General features: G+C 46.1%; 1 protein-coding gene across 1 annotated transcript; it reads left to right on the top strand.

Moving 5' to 3' along the window:
• Positions 1-305: 305 nt before the first annotated feature.
• Positions 306-21,204, top strand: LOC132588188 (cytochrome P450 3A40-like). Its single transcript, XM_060260533.1, has 13 exons — positions 306-531; positions 3,516-3,609; positions 4,911-4,963; positions 6,285-6,384; positions 6,550-6,663; positions 7,641-7,729; positions 11,656-11,804; positions 13,923-14,050; positions 14,235-14,313; positions 15,050-15,210; positions 16,377-16,603; positions 19,033-19,195; positions 20,382-21,204. The coding sequence occupies exons 1-13, from the start codon at positions 485-487 to the stop codon at positions 20,475-20,477; spliced, it is 1,500 nt and encodes a 499-aa protein (XP_060116516.1). The 5' UTR covers positions 306-484; the 3' UTR covers positions 20,478-21,204.
• Positions 21,205-21,397: the final 193 nt, after the last annotated feature.

The raw sequence follows: 21,397 nt of genomic DNA, 5'->3' as shown, positions 1-21,397 counted from the left end.
TATCAGTCTCCTTTGATGCTGAAACCCTATTTTGCATCGTTTTCTCCAGGGGGAGGAGGAGGTCTTGATCGTCTGGAGGATCAGCTGTCATAGCCGGAGAACTCCAGGTGCCACGTGGAGGTTGGCAACCCCTATTTGCAAACAGAATGACGTTTTTAAAAAACAACCGAGGCGCTTCCTAGTTAACAACGGAGGCTCTCTCCAGCTACTCTCCTTCTTTTATTTGCTCTCTTCCCTCCCCTTCCTCCCCCGCCCAAGATGGACTTTCTTGTTGGCTTTAAAGGAAAGGAAACAAAAGGGCAGGCGAGAGCCGAAGGACGCGTGCGCCAAGGGCTCCCCTCCCTCTTTCCCTGTGTTATGTATCTGCTGTTGAACAAACAGCTGGGAGTGGAGCCGAAAGTAAAACTGCCGGTTTAGGAAGGCGGGGAGGGAGAGGGAGAGGGCATTTCTCGCACGCCAAGTCGGCTCCCGGCTCCGCTTGGCCATGGAAACGTGGCTCCTGGTGCTTGCCTTTCTGGCCCTCCTTCTGGTGTAAGTGGCTACGGGGAGGTCCGGCTCTGGGATCGGGACGGGGGTGGGGGCTGCAATGTTGCTTTGCAGGGAAAAGCCTCCCGGGAAAGGGGACAAGGAGAGGCATTTCGCGCAAGGAAGTTCGAGGCGCGGCGTCGCTGATCTTAAAGTGGCGCTTAGAGAATCTCCGCGCCCTGGGACAGAGGTCTCTTCCCCTGGGGGAAATGGGTTGCTTTGGAGGGCGGACTTTTTGGCATTAGACCTTGCTGAGGTGCCTCCCCCGCCCCAAACGCAGCCTTCACCCCCAAATCTCCAAGCCACAGCAGTGGCACCCCCCCTTATCTAGTTGCCAAGAAGAAGCAAGATCCTGCAAAGCTGGGCCAGTTCCACGCTAGACCTTTAATCCAGGTTCCGCCCTTGTCCCCAAACTGATTTTCTACGCTACTGTCATAGAATCCTAAATAGGCAGTGTTCCCTCCAAGCTGAGCGAGTGTGAGCTAGCTTACCGTTTTGGGGTTTTTTTTTAAGCTTTCGACTCACACCTTTTTGTCTTAGCTCAGGAAAAAAGTGCCCCGGAGCAAACTAACTTGCACAGTAGCTCACAACTTTAATGCCAATAGCTCACAAAGTAGAAGTTTTGCTCAGGAGACTCCACAGATTAGAGGGAGCGTTGGTAATAGGAGGGGGGGGGAGTTTAAGTTTTAATAATTCCACTGGGAGAGCTTTGCTAGTCTCCTGCAGCAGAATTAGACGGAAGTCCGGGGGTGCCTTGACCACAAATAACTCGGATTGCTGGCTTCCAGGTGCGATCAAACGTGGTGTTGGAAGTCCAGCAATGCAGAGAAACCACTGTGTAGTTTAAAGACAACTCTTACACAGTATTGTACTCTTTTGTGTGTGTGTGATCATAAAATCTATGTGTTTGGAAAAACAACCATGTGTGGCAATGCTTAATAGCCTGGAGGTTATAATAACAATACTAACCAGTCTGAAGATGGCTTCAAAAGAGTAATTATAAATTGATACACATCAACCACATGTTACAAGTCCAATGTACACAGAAGTCCAAGACACAATTGCTTGAATACAGGCACCCAATTGCCTCCTTCCTGTTTCGAGACAAAACTTCCTCGGATCTCAAAACAAGTGGGTGTATTGTCAGTGCCTAGGTCCTCAAAGACAACAGCCAGCCATAACAATTTGGGGAATACGTGCACAATTTTCAAGGTCAATAAATAGATCCAAATTTGAAAAGAGAATCACCGCTCTTAACAGTATAACAGCGGAACGAAGCCTGCAGCCTCTTCTAAAAGCATGGGTAAAGGAAATGTATTTTCCAAAGCAATTGATTTTATTATCACCCCAAAAAGTACAATACTGTATAAAGAGATGACTTTAAACTACAATTTCTCTGTATTGCTGAACCGACAGGTTCGGCTTGGGAATCTAGAGAGATAATTGATTTCCAGAAGGCAGAGATGAGTTCCCCTTGAGAAAATGGCTCCTTTGGAGGGGGCAGGGGGGTCTGTACTCTGCTGCGGTCCTTTCTCAAACCTCACCCTCTCTAAGCTTCATCCTGAAATCTCCAGGAATTTCCCCACCCAGAGCTGGCAACGTATGCGAATAACCAGGCGTGGAATTCTAGTAGGAGCTCCTTTGCCTATTAGGCCACACACCCCTGATGTAGCCAATCCTCCAAGAGCTTACAAAAAAGAGCCTTGAAAGCTTTTGGAGGATTGGCTACATCAGGGGTGTGTGGCCTAATATGCAAAGGAGGTCCTGCTAGAATTCCTTACAGGGCTCTTCTTACAGGGCCTACTGAGAGCTCCAGGAGGATTGGCTACATCAGGGGTGTGTGGCCTAATATGCAAAGGAGGTCCTGCTAGAATTCCTTACAGGGCTCTTCTTACAGGGCCTGCTGTCAGCTCCAGGAGGATTGGCTACATCAGGGGGGAGTGGCCTAATAGGCAAAGGAGGTCCTGTCAGAATTCCACCCCTGCTAATAACATTTATTCTGGCTTAAGCTTTCTAGAGTCCCACGGATGCCCCTCTCCGTTTTCTCTCTTCTGTGTTGCCACTGAACATCTCTCAAGATTTCAGGCAAAGGTTTTTTTGCATGACCTGCAACTGAATGCTTTTCACTGGAGATGTCAGGAACTGAAACGTCTCTGTGCCAAGCAGAGACGTGGCCCCTGAGTGATTATTATTCCGCTGTGTGCCTACTTTTATGATTTGGCAGTTGCCTTGACTCACAAAAGGGTGTCTGGCAGGCAGACGCCGAATAAGTATAGGGCTCTTTTTGTAGCAGGAGCTCCTTTGTGTATTTTGCCACACCCCCCGATGTAGCCAATCCTCCTGGAGCTTACAATAGTCCTGCACTAAGAGCCCTGTAAGCTCTTGGAGGATTGGCTACATAAAAGAGGTGCGGCCTAATTACCAAGGAGCTCCTGCTACAAAAAAAAGCCCTGGATAAGTACAATCAAATCCCCTTCCGCGTAACACCTTCCTCCTTGGAAAAGTGACTTCTGCTGAGCCGTTCCCAGCAAATATCTTTACAGCAGGGGGTTTCACCATGGGACCCATGGATGCCAGGATGCCCACAGACACGTTTCCTGACTCCCACAAAGTGGGTTTTTTTAGAAAATGGGTGTGGCTAGGTGGTGTTCTTGCCTAACAAGACTTCTGATTGGTCTTTGGAGATTTGATTGGTTGTGCAGATTTTTTTTTTTTATTGCTATGGGAGTAGCTACCACCACAGCGCAAGAATCTTCACTGTGTGGCTGAAAGTGAGCTCTGGCAGCCATTTTTGGCCTGGCCCCGCCTCCTGCAGCAGCCATTTTGGGGCTGCATGCCCATCATGCTGTATGAGAATTCCGCAGGTGCCCAGACGGAAAAAAGTCTGTTCCATTGGTCTAAATTAATAATAGTATTGAAGCTTGATGCTCTCTGCAGTCCCTCTCAAGAAACTCTCTCTTATCGATCACTTATGCATGTCACCTTCCTAGATACGGGATCTGGCCGTACCGGTTCTTTAAGAAGTTGGGGATTCCTGGGCCGCAACCTTTGCCCTTCATTGGGACGTTTCTGCATTACCGGAAAGTGAGTATGTTGGAAGCTAACTAGTGCTGACTTGCTCAATTTTTGTTAAAAGGTTTTATCTTTGCAACGAGGTAGGTGAGTCAAAGAAGCAATAGCCTGTTCCCAGTCTCTCAATAAGCTTTGTCAACCCATGCCAGACAGCCTATTTCTTGCTTGATTTTGTCATCCATGCTTATTTATAAATATTTTAAAAATAAGATACTTGACTGTAGATCTTTTAAATAAAATATATGCCCCTCTTTCTCCCAAGTAAGTATCTCGGAATATAATATAAAAACAATCCCATATAAAAACAATCTGAGAATCCAAGACACATAAAAAGTGATAGAGAAAGTCTGATTGTCCCACTAAGCAACATATTTCCATTTTTGCCCAAGTTCAGGCCACCCTCCAAAGCTCTTCAGAATATCTTACAGCCTTGCTGGATATGGGAGCTTAGTCCAGCTGTTTCTTATATTTATTCTAGTGATGATGTGGTCTTGTGCTGGGACTGTACCACATCTTTGGTCAGGGTTGCCTGGCAACCAGCAGAAAGGTCGTTGAGGTAGGCAGCATTCAAAGGGAAAAAATTAAAAAAAAAGGCCTAGACTAATTACTGGAAATTCTGACCATAGAGTTCCTGGCAATCCCTAGAGCTACGTTTGTCGCTTCCAGGTCTCTCTAGGAATCGTCAGGAACTCTATGGTCAGAATTTCTATTCAGTAGCTGAAGTCATATTTTTCTCTTTAATTTTTCTCCCCAAGATAGTCATGCTACTTCTTTGGACCCAGTTTCTACCTGTCAGTCAGCTGAGCATTAGCAGACGGGGGCTCGCGGCAACTGGGTGGAGGTCTCCCCCCTTAAGTGGGCAAATGGGGGACCCTGATGCCAGGGTGCTTGAATTGGTTTTGAAACAAAGAGGAGCCAACTGGAGAAGCTCATCATTTCTCTGAGCACAAGTTTAGATGTGTCATAAGCAATGTTCCCTCTAAGCTGTGGACTCTTGTGAGCAAAAATTCTACTTCGTGAGCTACTGGCATTACAGTTGTGAGTGAACGATTTGGCTCCTGAACAAATTTGTTTGCTACGGGGCCATTTTTCCTGAGCTAAGACAAAAATGTGTGAGCTGGAGGCTAAAAAACTATGAGCTAGCTCACACTAACTCAGCCTAGAGGTGGTATTTTCAGTACCTGGGACGTGAGGCAGGGCGGCATAAAGAATCAAAGACCGGCAATGTATTTTAAAAACAGAACATCTTTTCACTTGCTGGATCTCTCTTTCATTGCCATTTGCTGCTCTGACCTCTCTCTCTTCCTTGGCAGGGGGTTCTAAATTTCGACCAGAGGTGTTATCAAAAGTATGGCAAAATCTGGGGGTGAGTATTTCTTCATTTTTTTAGTGTTCTTTATTTGAAGCATTTCTACAGAATCACATCCTAGAGAGGGGAAGGTTGTCTGGAGGCTGCTAAAATATTTCCTAGTGGTTAATTTCTAAAATGAACCTTTTAAAAAAAGAGTTAACATTTACTTGGACATCACATGCTCTGACTACAGAGTAGGGTTACCAGCCCTGTCCCCCTGGTAGAGGCAGAATCCCCCACAGCAGGTCAGCTGACTGTTGGGGAGACTTAACAGGAGGCTCTTTAAAACAGCCTTCACATAAAACCGAGCTAAGAAAGTCTTGTTGGAGGTGTTCTATGTTTTATATTTTAATCACTGGATTTTATGAAAGATCTTGATTATAGCACCATAATCTTAAGTCTAATGTAATTTAAAATTTTAAGGATGATTTTATAACTGAAATGTATATGAATTTATAATGGATTGCACATGGTTTTATCGTATATTGTACTTACATGTTGTGAGCCGCCCTGAGCCTGCTTGCGGGGAGGGCGGGATACAAATAAAAAGATATTATTATTAAAGAGGAAGGCCCAGGCAATATTGCTGGAGATACGGTGCTGTCACTTCCAGTGGAGACAGGAAGTGATGTCATCATGCCAGAGATGTCCGGGCAAGGCAGTGGAAGTGATTTTTTTAAGCATAGAGTTTTTGCCCAGTTACCAGAGCATTGCTTCAACATCACCAGTGTGATGGCATCACTTTCGGTGAGTGCTTTGGCAATGTTACCAGGGCCTCCTTCCCACTCATGGTAAGTCCCCACCCATCCCCACTCCCGGCAACCCTACTTCAGAGACCCCATGCTGTTAAGGGATGGGCTTGGTTTGAGGACGCTTTGGGAATCTGTTGTCTTCATCTCGTTCCCTGGTGGCAGTAAGGTCCCTAGATCAACTTGTTGCCCCTCGGTTTCTTGTCTCTCAGGATGGTCAATCAATGACCCTTCTGTCTGATTTTTCTACAACTCTATGGTACTTGAATTTTCTTATTTACCGCATTCATAATTCTCCCTGGTAGGTTAAAAGGACGTTTTGGCAGGGATTTGTCCATTGTATTATTTGTGTATCTAAAGCATGAGTTCCCAACCCTTTTGATCTTGCGGGGACCTTTGGAGTCCTGACATAGCATAACGAGTGTAGCCACAAAATGGCTGCCTGAAAGAGTTGCTACCAGAGGCGGAGCCAGCCACAGAACAGCTGCCACAGCGTACCTACAGACACACTGTGACAGTCCTTGCACTGGGGTGGCAACTATTGCCAAAGATTTATCTTCTTTCTCCTCTTTATTTTGGCAACTTAGAATATACGATGGCCGACAGCCAGTGATGGTCATTCTGGATCCCAACATTATCAAAGCCATCCTGGTGAAGGAATGTTACACCTATTTCACCAACCGCCGGGTGCGTATCCTGCACGGAGCTTTTTCTAGTAAGACGCCCTAGGTTGTTAGTGCTTCTGAAGAGACTGAACAGCCAGTCTCTGGGCACGTGCAGAAAGACTGGCTTGGCAATTACGGTTGCCCCTCGCACCCAGTTTCATTTTCATTTGCGTCTCTTTCTTCTCAGAACTTCCGTTTGAATGGAGACTTGGAAAGTGCCATATCAATAGCTGCGGACGAGCAGTGGAAGAGGATCCGCACCGTCCTCTCTCCCACGTTTACCAGCGGGAGGCTAAAAGAGGTAAGAAGTGAGGCCTAGTGTTGTCATTCCTCAGGTCTGGGCAGGGAATCCCCTGATTTGGGGGGCTTCTGCCTGCTGCCAGCCAATGGGATAAACCCCACCTCAAACAGCAATGTCATGTGGTGATGCTCTGGTTTTGGGGCAAAACTCTATGGTTTGAGAGTGGCTTTACCACAGTAGTGCCCAAAAACCAAAGCATTGCCCCCAACATCACCAGGCTGTTCCTATTACATCATTATTCTTATATCTATCCGTATGAACTTTTTAATGTACTTTATTTCTAGCTCTAAAATTAAAAAGGTAAAGGTAGTCCCCTGTGCAAGCACCAGTCGTTTCCGACTCTGGGGTGACATCACATCACAACGTTTTCATGGCAAACTTTTTACGGAGTGGTTTGCCATTGCCTTCCCCAGTCATCTACGCTTTCCCTCCAGCAAGCTGGGGACTCATTTTACCGACCTCGGAAGGATGGAAGGCTGAGTCAACCTCAAGCTGGCTACCTGAACCCAGCTTCCGCTGGGATTGAACTCAGGTCGTGAGCAGAGAGTTTGAACCGCAGTACTGCAGCTTTACCACTCTGCGCCAGATTTCTCAGATCTAAAATTAGCCCTTTGTAATTACTATTCCTAAGTTTCTTAGCCCCATCGTTAAAAGCACATCTTTTCCTTCAACGTAATCACTCCCAAGAAGAATTTAGCCATGACTAAAGTAAACCTTTGATCTATCTTCGATGGTACTATCTTTGTTCTGTCAACAGATATTAAGGCTGCAAATGGACAGTTCAGGAGGTATTTGTGAATTTCCTGCTTTGTACAGGGGGATTGGACTAGATGACCCTGCAGGCACCTTCCAACTCTATGATTCTAATCCAAGATCGTATGATCCAGTCTTTCAAGCTCCCTCCATCCGCAGCCACAATATCTGCCCTGGAATGCGATCCTCATGTAAATTCCCTTGGGATTTGTTTTGTGTTACAGATGTTTCCCATCATCAGCAACAATGGGGAGAAATTGTGGAAGAACGTCCAAAAGAAAGTGGATAATGATGAACCTATTGCTATGAAAGAGTGAGTGATTCTTACAACCAAATTGCTTTTACGATGGAAAACCAAATCGCGTTCGGTTGGAATAAGATGTGCCTTCCGTTTTGCACAGTATCTACGGCATCAGAAAAAATTCTCTTTGAGTTCCGCACGGCACGTATCCTTAAAACTCTGCTCAGCTAAGTCAGAGTAATTCCATCCAGTTTAAGCAGACGAGCCACTTCAGTTCACGAAAGATTCCTTAGACTGTAGGAAGGTGTCAGGCTTTGCTTAGCGGAATGGTAGGATACGTCCATGTCAGTTTGGTGCTGGACCTGCATGGTATTTCAGACTGCTGGCTGGGAACACAGGACTGAACCCGCCCCCATTTAGGGGGGAGGGAATTCCTTTGTGTATAAAACTGAGAACCAAGAACAAAGCTACGTCAGCGACACCCACACATGTGACGTGTTTAAAGTGCTGTCAAACTGTAGCCAATTTATGGTGGTCCCAGAAAGGGGCTTTTAAGACAAGGGAAAAGGAGAGGCGTTTTGCTATTGCCTTCCTCAGCAGAGCCTTCCTTGGTGGTTTCCTAAGATTTATGGTGATCCTGGCAAGCGGCTTTCAAAGTAAGTGAGAAGCAGACATGGTTGGCCATTGTTTCCCTCTGCAAAGTCTTGCTTGGTGGTCTCCAATACAAGACTTATGGGGACCTCAGCAAAGAGCTTTCAAGGCAAGTGAGAAGCAGAGGTAGTTTGCCATTGCCTTCCTCTGCAGAGTCTTCCTTGGTGGTCTTCCTTCCACTTCCCAATCCTGCTCAGCTTCCAGAGATCTGAAAAGATGGGGCTGTGTCATGCTACCTTCCCTCCTGTGCTTCTGTGTACCATAGTTCAATGCAATTATAACTTTTTAAAGATCCTACTTTAATGGAATAATAACTTTTTAAAAGATCATTTGTTGTTGTTGCTCAGTTGCACAGTCGAGTCCGACCCTTTGCGACCCCCTGGAAAAAGTCACGCCAGGCCCTCCTGTCTTCCATCATCCTCCGAAGTCTGCTCAAATTCGTGTTAGTTACATCAGTAACACTGTCCAGTCATCTCCTCTTTTGCCGTCCCCTTCTTCTTTTGCCTTCTGTCTTTCCCAGCATCAGGGTCTTCTCCAGTGAGTGCTCCCTTCTCATTTGGTGGCCAAAGAATTTGAGCTTCAGCTTCAGCATCTGGCCTTCCAGGGAACAGTCTGGGTTGATTTCCCTTAGGACTGACTGATTTGATCTTCTTGCAGTCCAAGGGACTCTCAAGATTCTTCTCCAGCACCACAGCTTGAAAGCATCTATTCTTCTGCGCTTGACCTTCCTTATGGTCCAACTCTCACAGCCATACATCACTACTAGGAATACCATCAATTTGACTATACGGACTTTGGTTGGCAGGGTGATGTATCTCCTTTTTATTATACTGCCCAGGTTCGCCATAGCTGTCCTCCCAAGGAGCAAACATCTTTTAATTTCATGGCTACAGTCACCATCTGCAGTGATCGTGGCTCCCAGAAATGTGAAGTCTGTCACTACTTCCATGTCTTCTCCTTCTACTTGCCAAGGTGTGATGGGGCCGGATGCCATGATCTTAGTTTTTTTGATGTTGAGTTTCAAGCCTACTTTTGTGCTCCTCTCTTTCACTCTCAACAAGAGGTTCTTTAGGTCCTCCTCACTTTCTGCCATTAGAGTGGATATCTGAGGTTGTTGATGTTTTTCCCAGCAATCTTAATTCTGGCTTGTGCTTCATGCAGGCCGGCATTTCACATGATGTACTCTGCATATAAATTAAATAAGCAGGGTGACAAGATACATCCTTGTCGAACTCCTTTTCCTATTCTAAACCAATCAGTTGTTCCATATCTTGTTCTGACAGTTGCTTCTTGACCCTTATACAGGTTTCTCAGGAGACAGGTGAGGTGGTCTGGTACTCCCATCTCTTTAAGGACTTCCCACAGTTTGTTGAGATCCACACAATCGAAGGCTTTATCATAGTCAATGAAGCAGAAATAGACGTTTTTCTGACACTCCCATGCTTTCTCCATGATCCAGCGAATGTTGGCAATTTGATCTCTAGTTCCTCTACCTCTCCCAGCTTGAACTTCCGTTAGTTCCCAATCTACATACTGCTGAAGCCTAGCTTGTGGGATCTTTAACATATCCCTGCTGGCATGTGAAATGAATGCAATGGTATGATAGTTTGAACATTCCTTGGCATTACGCTTCTTTGGGTTTGGAATATAAACCAACCTTTTCCAATCCTGTGGCCACTGTTTCCAAATTTGCTGACATAATGTGTGCATCACTTTAACAGCATCTTTTAGAACTTTGAATAGCTCAACTGCGATACCGTCATCTCCGCTCGCTTTGTTGTCAGTAATACTTTCTAAGGACTATTTGATTTCACACTCCAGAATGTCAGGCTCGAGGTCAGCGATTTCACTGCCATGGTTGTCAAGGACATTGAGATCCTTCTTGTATAATTCTTCTGTGTATTCTTGCCACCTCTTCCTTATCTCTTCTGCTTCTGTTAGGTTCCTACCGTTTTTGTCCTTTATCATGGCCATCTTTACACAAAACGTTCCCTTGATTTCTCCAATTTTCTTGAAGAGATCTCTTGTCCTTCACCATCAGACACATCCACAGCTGAACGTCCTTTCGGCTTTGGCCCAGCCGCTTCACTCTTTCTGTGGCTACTTGTATTTGCCCTTCGCTCTTTCCCAGTAGCATATTGGGCACCTTCTAACCTGAGGGGCTCATCTTCCAGCGCCATATCTTTTAGACTTTTGTAACTGTCCACGGGGTTTTCTTGGCAAGGATACTGGAGTGGGTTGCCAGTTTGGTGTAGTGGTTAAGTGTGCGGACTCTTATCTGGGAGAACCGGGTTTGATTCCCCATTCCTCCACTTGCAGCTGCTGGAATGGCCTTGGGTCAGCCATAGCTCTGGCAGAGGTTGTCCTTGAAAGGGCAGCTGCTGTGAGAGCCCTCTCAGCCCCACCCACCTCACAGGGTGCCTGTTGTGGGGGAGGAAGGTAAAGGAGATTGTGAGCCGCTCTGAGACTCTTCAGAGTGGAGGGCGGGGTATAAATCCAATATCTTCTTCTTTTTCTCCTCCAGTGGATTGCATTTTGACTGCGTTCTCAGCTGCAGCCTGTCCATCTTGGGTGGCTCTGCGTGGTATAGCCTCACTGAACTGCGCAAGCCTCTCGCTACATCAAGGCAGCAATCCATGAAGTGGGGAGGGTTAAAAGATCATATCTGTGATTAATACAGATGTGTATAGATATTGTTTATTTATTGTACGGCAAATAAATAATATCTGCATGTGTATGTATTAATTGCAGGTATAATTGTTAAAAGAATTTAATTCCATTAAAGTATGGATCTTTAAAAGTTATACAGAAGTAGTACAATGAAGAACGATCATTATTTTGAGTTTTTGGGTTCTTTAATGTGGGGAGGAGGAAAAAAATAATTAGAAGAACTGGGAATCAAGAGCCATGCACATCTGAAAACAAGTCAGGTAACCATGGAGGGTTCCATCAAGGATTATTTTTATCGCACCTGTAAATGAGTCCCATCGCCTACAGTCTATAAAAGGCTCCCTCACATTATTCCACTAAATGTCTCGCTTGGTTTGGTGTTCCCAGGGCTTTTTGGGTAGCAGGAATTCCTTTGCATATTGGGCCACACACCCTTGCTGTAGCCAATCCTCCAGAGCTTACAGGGCTCTTAGTACAGGGCCTACCATTAAGCTCTTGGAGAACTGGCTACATCAGGGGTGTGTGGTCTAAAATGCAAAGGAGTTCCTGCTACAAAAAAAAAGCCCTGCGTGTTTCCGAGGGAATTGTAAAACAGTCTTGTTTTTGCTGAATGAGTTTTTCACAGATGGATTTTGTGTGTCATGTTTACGTGTCTTCCACCTCCCTCCCTTCCACAGTTTATTTGGGGCCTACAGCATGGACGTCATCACCAGCACTTCGTTTAGCATTGACGTTGATTCCATGAACAACCCCAATGATCCTTTCATCGCACAGATCAAGACATTTCTCAAGTTCAACTTCTTCAGTCCGCTCTTGCTTCTCCTTGGTATGGGACCTCTGTGTGCTTTATAATCACAGGCGTTTCAGTTTTGCTTTGCAGCTTCATTGCTGTGATTTTTCCTTTGTATTTGTTTTTGTATTCCAAGCACAAAACCTAAGGCTGCCAAGCCCCCGGGCCAGGTGGGGTTTTCCCCATCCTGGAGGTTCCCAACCTGCTGGCTCACATTGGGCCGATGGGGGGAACCTTCCCTGACGCCACCTGGAAGTGACATCATCGTGCAGGTGACCCTTTATGCTGGCCTCTCTAGGCGTTTCCAGGAAAACTCTATGGTTTTCCCAGACGCTCTAGCAATTTGGGAGGGAAAACTCTATGGTACAATAGGTACCATACCTCCCAAATTGCTAGAGCTTAATCTAGCTAGGTGTTTTGCACTCCCTTCTGCAGTTATTGAGGGTAGGTGTGATAAAATCCCCTACCTAGAAAACTTATGCTCTTGTCCCCTAGGGGAGGTTGAGTCTGTACAGCACATATTCTTTACTTGCACGCTCTACAGGAAGATCTGTCATGGAATTCATTTATTTATTTTTTCCAATTTTTAGCCCGCTCTTCACGTGGAATGGGCTCAGGGCGGGTTACATCACAAAAACAATCAACAGTAATATATATATATATATATGAAGAAGAAGAAGATGATATTGGATTTATATCTCGCCCTCCACTCCAAGGGTCTCAGAGAGGCTCACAACCTCCTTTACCTTCCCCACCCCCCCCCCACAACAGAAACCCTGTGAGGTAGATGAAGATATTGGATTTATATCCTGCCCTCCACTCCGAAGAGTCTCAGAGCAGCTCACAATCTCCCCCCCCCCACAACAGAAACCCTGTGAGGTAGATGAAGATATTGGGTTTATATCCTGCCCTCCACTCCGAAGAGTCTCAGAGCAGCTCACAATCTCCCCCCCCCCCCCACAACAGAAACCCTGTGAGGTAGATTAAGATATTGGATTTATATCCCGCCCTCCACTCCGAAGAGTCTCAGAGTGGCTCACAATCTCCTTTACCTTCCTCCCCCACAACAAACACCCTGTGAGGTAGATGAAGATATTGGATTTATATCCCGCCCTCCACTCCAAGAGTCTCAGAGCGGCTCACAATCTCCTTTCCCTTCCTCCCCCACAACAGACACCCTGTGAGGTAGATGAAGATATTGGATTTCTATCCCTTCCTCCACTCCGAAGAGTCTCAGAGCGGTTCACAATCTCCTTTCCCTTCCTCCCCCACAACAGACACCCTGTGAGGTGGGTGGGGCTGGAGAGGGCTCTCCCAGCAGCTGCCCTTTCGAGGACAACCTCTGCCAGAGCTACGGCTGACCCAAGGCCATGCTAGCAGGTGCAGGTGGAGGAGTGGGGAATCAAACCCGGATCTCCCAGATAAGAGTCCGCACACTTAACCACTACACCAAACCGGCTCTTTATATAAAAAAAATCTAAAATTGCAGAGTAACAATAGGTACTAAAATGGCAAATTCTGCCTCACAGACATGGCTGATTGTCCAGGTCCAGCAGATCTTAGAGCAGTGGAATGGAATGAAGGGGGGAGGCCAGTAACAAGTGACGTCCACTTCCTCAGCTGAAAGCCACGCAAAAGAGCTCTGTTTTACAGGCCCTGTGGAGCTGAAGCAGATCCCAGAGGGCCCGGATCTCCAGGGGGAGCTCATTCCTCCAGGCAGGGTCCAGAGTCAGATGGATGTTTCTGGGGCTGGGTATCACCAGAGGTTGTTGGGTTGCTGATTGTAAAAACCTATGGGGCTCATACAGGGAGAGGTGGTCCCGTATGTATGCTGGCCCCTAGCCATATAATAACCCCCCAAATACTTAACACGATTCCTGGTTACATAAACACAGACAAAGCAAGGCTTCGCTGGTTTTTATCAGATAATAATGCTAAGATCACATGTGAAGTTGCTATGTTTCTGTGCATTGATTATCAAATTATAGGAACTCCACCTTAAAAGTTCTTAAATTTGAATGTTTACTATCGTATTTTATGTCCGATTGAATTGTAACCTGGTCTGGAGACCGTAATAAATAAGTACTACTGCTGCTACTACTGCTTCTTGAACTGATGCATCTTCTTGAACCACCACTTGACTCTTCTCCTCAGTCATGTTCCCGTTCGTCGCCCCAGTGCTGGAGAAACTAAACTTCACCATGGCCCCTGCCTCCTTCATGAACTTCTTCGTCAGCGCAGTCAAGAAAATCAAGAGCGACCGGCAGAAGAATAATCACACGGTCAGTCTAGCCCATTTGAGCATGTGGTCAGGGAGGTATGTGTGCTTGATTCTTTTAAAAAAGGATAGTTCTCTACCAAGATAACCCGTCCTATACTCGGCATAGTTGATTCCCGGATGCCTTGTCCTGTAAGATACATAGCACTGCCTCTTGCTTGATTTTTCCTTCTCTGTTTTTCCCGTAGAACCGAGTTGACTTTCTGCAGTTAATGATAGACTCCCAAGTTTCAGGAGAGAAAGCTGAAGAGGCACATTCCTATAAAGGCAAATATTTCAGACCTTCCCCCACTATTGACTGTTCGAGGTGATACTGCGGGAGAGGGGGCGGAACTACTTTGAGCATTAGTGGGACCACGGAGAAATAGCGCAACTAGGAGAGAGGGCCCTGTTATATGGCAAAACCATTTCAAATTTTATTGCCGTGAGGGGAGGACAGCACACTCGCATATTTTCAACATGGTAACGGCACGACAAACGCACACGAAGCTGCCATTATTGATGCAGAGCCTCATTCCATCAAGGTCAGTCTTGTCTACTCAGATTGGCAGCTCAGACTACTCCAACTGTCGGGCCCGAAATAAAGGTCTTTTGCATCACTTGCTGCTGAGTTCTTTTCAACTGTAGATGCCAGGGATTGAACTGGGGATCTTCTGCATGCAAAGCAGAAACTCTTCCACTGAGCCAGAGCCTTCCTCCTTATATGCATCTTGAAAGCATTTCTTGTGGCTGCTTCTTATATTTCATAACAACTGCAGCAAAGTTATCAACAGGACCTGTCTTTGTTTCCCCTCTGTAGCTAACAGGATTCTAGCATATGCAGGGGGATTGATATTGAGAAAACAACACAGGAGGGTGGAGAATCCCCCTTCGTTCTTGGCCCAGCCTTCACCCTGCCCATGTTTATCCTATATGGGTGCTTTTCTAAAGTTCACGCAAGGGGAACCAGTGGCTATTTCACGGACATATTTTCCTTACTTGTTTCCCCCCTGTTCTTTTCTAGTTCTAACTGACAAGGAAATCATTGCACAAGCCATTATATTTATTTTTGCTGGGTATGAAACCACTAGCTCCTCCCTTACCTTCCTGTCTTACTGCCTGGCCACCCACCCAGATGTCCAGCAGAGACTCCAAGACGAAATTGATGAAGCTCTCCCTGACCAGGTAAATGTTCTCAGTGTCTCGTGTTAACTGGGATTGGCCCCCAAACGGTTTGCTCTACTGGGACGGGAATTTACCAAAGGAAACAGCTGTGTGTTTTAAGGGCCTGTCTTATTTTGAGTGGTTGAAAACAGCTTGTAGAGGTAGTTCCAATAACATTAAACTTTTCTTGCTGAGTTTGCAAGCTAACTGAGAGTTCAGCTGCCTTTAACAACTGTCAGTGGACTCTCTTTGCTTCAAGTTACTTTCATCATGAACAGTTAGTTGAAACTGTTACAGAAAAATTAGATCAATTTCTTTTTAATAGAGGTTGAGATTGGCCTTACGCTATATCAGATGTATTTCATATACACCTGCTGATTGGCTTATTAGAACTTATGTTGGCTGTTTCTTATTTAGTTATGAAGCAATCAGCTTTTAAGATATTAATCACTACGATAGAACAGATTTAGAGGAAATATAAAAGTTTTATTTTTCTGTAAATAAGCATTGTTGAGACAAGCAAATCAGATTTCTTTGGATGGAAGTCTAGGATAGGTGAGATTTCTTGTTCAGTAACTTGGTTTTTTTTTTTCAGTCTTTAAAAGCAGTGAAATAGAAAACTGAAACCTAACTTGCTTTTAAAACTATTACTTCTTATAATATGATTAGACAGTGCTTGGCACTTTGATAATTTTAATATTTATCTTCCCAGTAATCGCAGGGTTAACTTTTTCATGCCTGTAATTTTTTTCCCACTCACCCAATAAAAATTCCTCCTTACAGGCTGAATACAAATATGGTGTATACTGATGAACCTTGGGGTATCTATGGTAAGATTGTGAGAAGTATGAAGATTTTTTAGCAGGAACTCCTTTCATATTAGGCTACACCCCCAGTGTAGCCAGTCCTCTGTGAGCTCACAGTAGGCCCTGTAAGAAGAGCCCTGGAAGCTCTTGGAAGTTGGCTACATCAGGGGTGTGTAGCCTAACAGGCAAAGGAGTTCCTGCTACAAAAAAAGCCCTGATTCTAAGTATAAAATGAGGTGGCGGGATTGACATCAAATTCTTGGAGCGTTTTATTTGTTGACCCCATTTCACAACCAGCAATCCAGTGGAATGGCGTTCAGTTATTTGTACCCTGCTGTTGAATGTCTCCCCCGCACTAGAAGATATTTTCCCCCTTCACAGGCCTCGCCCACTTACGACGCCATCCTGCAGATGGAGTATCTGGACATGGTGGTGAATGAAACCCTCCGCCTGTACCCCCCCGCAGGACGGATTGAGAGGGTTTGCAAAAGCACCGTGGAGATTAATGGAGTGACTATCCCGGAAGGAACTGTGGTCATGATCCCAGCGTTCGTCTCGCACCGTGACCCAGAATATTGGCCGGAACCAGAAGAGTTCAGACCCGAGAGGTGTGTAGCCAGAGAATGTGTTCAGAAACCAACACAAAAGTAGCAGCAGCAGGAAGTAAACCGGCTAGTTGTGATTATGGCAACACTTAAATAATGCATTTATCATTGCTTGACATACGATCTCTCTGTAACGCCACACAGGACCTTTTCGAGGCGCACGTCCATAAACCGTGCATGGAATTTAATTAACTCAGTCGAAGGAAATGACAACTCAGCTGGCTTTCGCGGCTGTTAACTCTGGCCTGGTTTTATGGCCAGCTGTTAAAAAGAAAGCCACAGGGCAACCACGTAAAAGACTTGCGGATTCATAACAGAAGGGGTAAAGATGTGAGCAGAAAGTTAATGTGCCAGTTGCCGAGTTAGAAGAGAGCTCCTGTTCCAAAGTTGGTAGTGGTGTCAGAGCCCAAATAAAAACAGGGCAGAACAGATGGAGATTTGCTCTCAGTCACGAAGGTATCTCGACTCCATTGACTGTTCGGCAACATATCTGGACTCTATTTGCTATAATCCAGTAAAAGATTGTACTGCGCTTCTCCCCCATTTAAAAGGATGGGACTGTTTTCCTGGCTTGTGTCTTCCTGTTGCTTGGGGGGGGGGGAGGGTCTGTTGCACACATGGTTTGCTGCCTCTAGTGGCCAATTCAATATTACATCGCTTTACACCCAGCATAAAAACCTGTAGTTTAAATCTGCAGGGACAGGGGGATTTTTTGAGCAGGAATGCACAGGAGCGCAGTTCTGGCTGGTTTGGGGTCAAGGGTTGTGGCCTAATATACAAATGAGTTCCTGCTGGGCTTTTTGTGCAAAAAAAAGCCCTTTGCAGGGAAGATATGCCAGACATAAAGTCATGTAATATCCAATTGACCACTGGAAGGGAGCAAAGCAAAGGTGGAACTGGGGAAAAAAATCCTTGAAGCAATAGGAATGCAGAAGCAAGGAAAACAAGAATGCCAAAAAACTCATGGGGTCAGCCATCAGAAGTTGTTTTTTTCTGAGGGGAAAGAAACAGAAGTATGTTTTCATCATTAGATGAGCATCAGTGACTATTAGATACATGAGCTTCATTAGACCTCTTAGTTCAAAGGTGGTATATCTCTGGGGGAGGGGTAAAGGTAAAAGTAGTCCCCTGTGCAAGCACCAGTCGTTTCCAACTCTGGGGTAATGTTGCTTTCACAACATTTTCACGGCAGACTTTTTACGGGGTGGTTTGCCATTCCCTTCCCCAGTCATCTACCCTTTTTCCCCCAGCAAGCTGGGTACTCATTTTACCGACCTCGGAAGGATGGAAGGCTGAGTCGACCTGGAGCCGACTACCTGAACCCAGCTTCCACCGGGATCAAACTCAGGTCATGAGCAGAGAGTTTGACTGCAGTACTGCAGCTTTACCACTCTGCGCCACGAGGCTCTCTGGGATGGGTACGTGGGACAAATACAAAAGTGCTATCTAGTCGCACCAAGCACAGGAATTCCAAGACAACAGAGAAGTGGAGGCAGTTTGCCATTGCCTTCCTTTGCAGAGCCTTCCTTGGTGGTCTCCCTTCCAAGTACTGACCATGCTTCGCTTACAACTTAAGGCAACCCCAGGAATGGGCTTCCAAGGCAAGGGAGAAGCAGAGATGGTTTATTTATTTATTTAGTAGGCTTCTATTCCGCCCTTTCCCATAACGGGCTCAGGGCAGATTACAACATAACCGTTGTAATCTGTTGCTTTCTTCCGTTGCAGTTGCTTTCTTCTGGAGAGTCTTCCTTGGTGGTCTCCCATCCATGTACTGACCCTGCTTCGCTTATAACTTAAGCTGGCCCCAACTGGGAGCTTTCAAGATGAGTGAGAAACAGAGGTGGCTGGCCATTGCCTTTCTCTGCAGAGGCTTCCCCGGTGGTCTCCCATCCAAATACTTCCCTGATCTGGTGAGATCAGGCTATACTGCACCATTCCACACCCCATGAATATCAAATGGGAGATGAATAAAGCAATTCTGTTCTATCTAATTGCCTTCTCTCTGAGAGAAAAAACTGATGAGCCTTTGATCAGATCTGATGATCCAGTTCTATTATCTTTCCACCTTGTTCAGCCTCTCAGTTCAATGAGCCAAATGATCAAAAGAGCCCCTTGAAGTTACATTAATGGTTTGCATGTTTATCTTTTGCCTGCATATTTCTCAACAAAGATAAGGTACTTCAACTGGTAGAACTAACCAGAGCCTATCGCTGTGGTTTTCTTACGATAGGCCATAGACTTGCATATTCCTGCAATGAGCATATCCTTTACTTATACTTCCATGGTTGCAACAAAAAATGAATTTCCACCACAAATACTGGTTTTTCTGAAGCACCAACCTCCATCAGTGGCCTCCCCCAGAAGAAGGAACGAAGGTGGGTTTTGATGCCTCCTTACCTGTGGGACTTTCTCTCCTGTGGGTTTGGTCGCAGGTTCAGCAAAGAGAACAAGGAAGCCATCGACCCCTACATCTTCCTGCCCTTCGGAGCCGGTCCAAGGAACTGCATCGGGATGCGCTTTGCTCTGCTGCTCTTGAAAGTGGCCTTGGTTGTTCTCCTGCAAAGGTATTCCTTCCGAACCTGCAAAGAGACTCAGGTAAGCAACAGGACTTTTGAATGCAGGGTGTGTCGGAACACATGAAGCTGCCTTGCACTAAATCAAACTCTTGGTCTGTCAAAGTCAGTATTGTCCGCAGGGCCACCAAGCCCCCGGTCCGGGCAGCGGTTCCCCCACCCGGGAGGTTCCCAACCCACCGGCCCACATTGGCACAATAGGTACCATAGAGTTTTTTCCCTCCCAAATGGCTAGAGCGTCTGGGAAACCATAGAGTTCTCCCGAAAACGCCTAGAGCAGCCATGTGTGGTGTTGCTGGAGTGATGACATCATCACTCACATCAAAGTCCCCCGCTCTGGGATGAAGAGGACTTGGCAACCCTAATTGTCCGTCTGCTCAGATGAACCTGCGGACTTCTGCCAGATGAACCTGGGACTTCTGCATGCCCAGCAGATGCTCTGCTAGTGAGCCACAGCTCACCCCCTCTCTAGCAGGCATTGGTTCTCTGATAACAGGTGGCCGGGGCTATTGTGATACCTCTGTCCCTCTGCCTGAGGCCCTGGAGAGCCACTGCCAGTCTAAGTATTCAATGCTGAACTTGAGGGGCCAGCGTTCTGATTCAGTAGAAGACAGCTTTGTGTGTTCATCTGTAGGGAACCAGGTGCGTGATGCGGTAGCAGAAGCGCTTCTGAAACTTTAGCAAGACAGACCCCTGTGGGATCTGGCAGGTGTAATTTCTCTGGAATTCAGCAAGTCTCATAGCACAGACTTCACATGTTCACCCTGGATAAATGACCTCAAAGTACACAACCCTCCTGTCCGTATGCTGTACTCCAGGGTTTTTTTAATAGCAGGAACTCCTTTGCATATTAGGTCACACCTCCCTGATGTAGCCAATCCTCCTGGAGCTTACAGTAGGCCCTGCAAGAAGAGCTCTGTAAGCTCTTGGAGGATTGGCTACATCAAGAGGGTGCAGCCTAATATGCAAAGGAGTTCCTGCTACCAAAAAAGCCCTGCTGTGCTCGTGTAACTTGCTGGCACCAGGGCAAGGTGCAGGGGTGAACAGGTGCTTAGACCTCTTTTTGATGCTTTTGATAATCCGCATCCGTACATGTGAAAAGAGAGGCAGATGCAGCAAGTAAAGATAGACACAGGCATGATTCCATTCTTGATATCACTAACTGGCTTTTCTGGGTTTTCCCCCCTCCCTCCCTGTGAATGTCAAAGGTCCCCCTGGAGCTGGACACCAAAGGCTTCATGCAACCCAAAAAACCCATCATGCTGAAGATGGTCCCCAGAGTTCGTGCCGAACATGAGAAATAGATAGATCAGAGGCACCTTTGATGATGCTGACAGCTCTCCACTCCACAACTTTTTGCTTTTGCGGGGGACTCGTATCAGAGCTGAAACAGAAGCTGATGATTTCCCCTCCCCAAGACCAGCACTGCTTACTGCGACGGACTTTTTATACCTTTATTTTTGCCGGGATTGTCTCTTTCAGCACCCAGGCCAGTGCGGTGTAGTGATTAAGAGTGGCGGACTCTAATCCGGAGAACTGGGTTTGATTCCCCACTCCTCCACCTGAAGCCTGCTGGGTGACCATGGGCCAGTCACAATTTTCTCATGATTTTCTCAGCCCCACCGACCTCACAAGGGTGCCTGTTGTGGGGAGAGGAAGGGAAGCAGATTGTAAGAGCCCCGTGAGCCCTTCATTCAAAGTCGCAGAGCAGCTTACAATCTCCTTTTCCTTCCTCTCCCCTGTGAGCTAGATGGGGCTGAGAGAGCTCTTGAGAGAAGAAGCTCTGCTGAGAGCTTCCAGCAGCTGCATGTGTTGGAGCGGGGAATCAAACCCAGTTCTCCCAGATTAGAGTCTTTACTTCTAAACACTATGCCAAACTCAGGCCTCATTTTGGGCAAGAGCTCACAGGAGTGGAGCTCCAGAATCTCGAAATTTTATTGTGCTCTTTCTTTCTTTGCAACCTTCCATCAATACTTGCTTCTGACCGCCGTTGTATAAATAAATAAATAAAAAATTATTACATTGTTCAAACCCCCTGTGAGAATTTTGCTGAGCTCTTAAGATCTGACAAACTTTCTAATAGTTTTCCCCACAAAAAAAAAAAAAAAAGGAAAGTAACCAAAACATATCTAGCAGACAGATGGAATCTTCCTCATGCCCCTGCGGCCGCATAGGAGAAAGTAATTTTAAAAGTATGATGAGAGTAAGGTTTGAGTATGACCAT

This window comes from Heteronotia binoei, chromosome 20 (assembly GCF_032191835.1).
Source record: "Heteronotia binoei isolate CCM8104 ecotype False Entrance Well chromosome 20, APGP_CSIRO_Hbin_v1, whole genome shotgun sequence".
NCBI classification, from domain to species: Eukaryota; Metazoa; Chordata; class Lepidosauria; order Squamata; family Gekkonidae; genus Heteronotia; species Heteronotia binoei.
The sequence above is the reverse complement of the archived record's forward strand: the minus strand, read 5'-3'. Positions and strand labels throughout refer to the sequence as shown.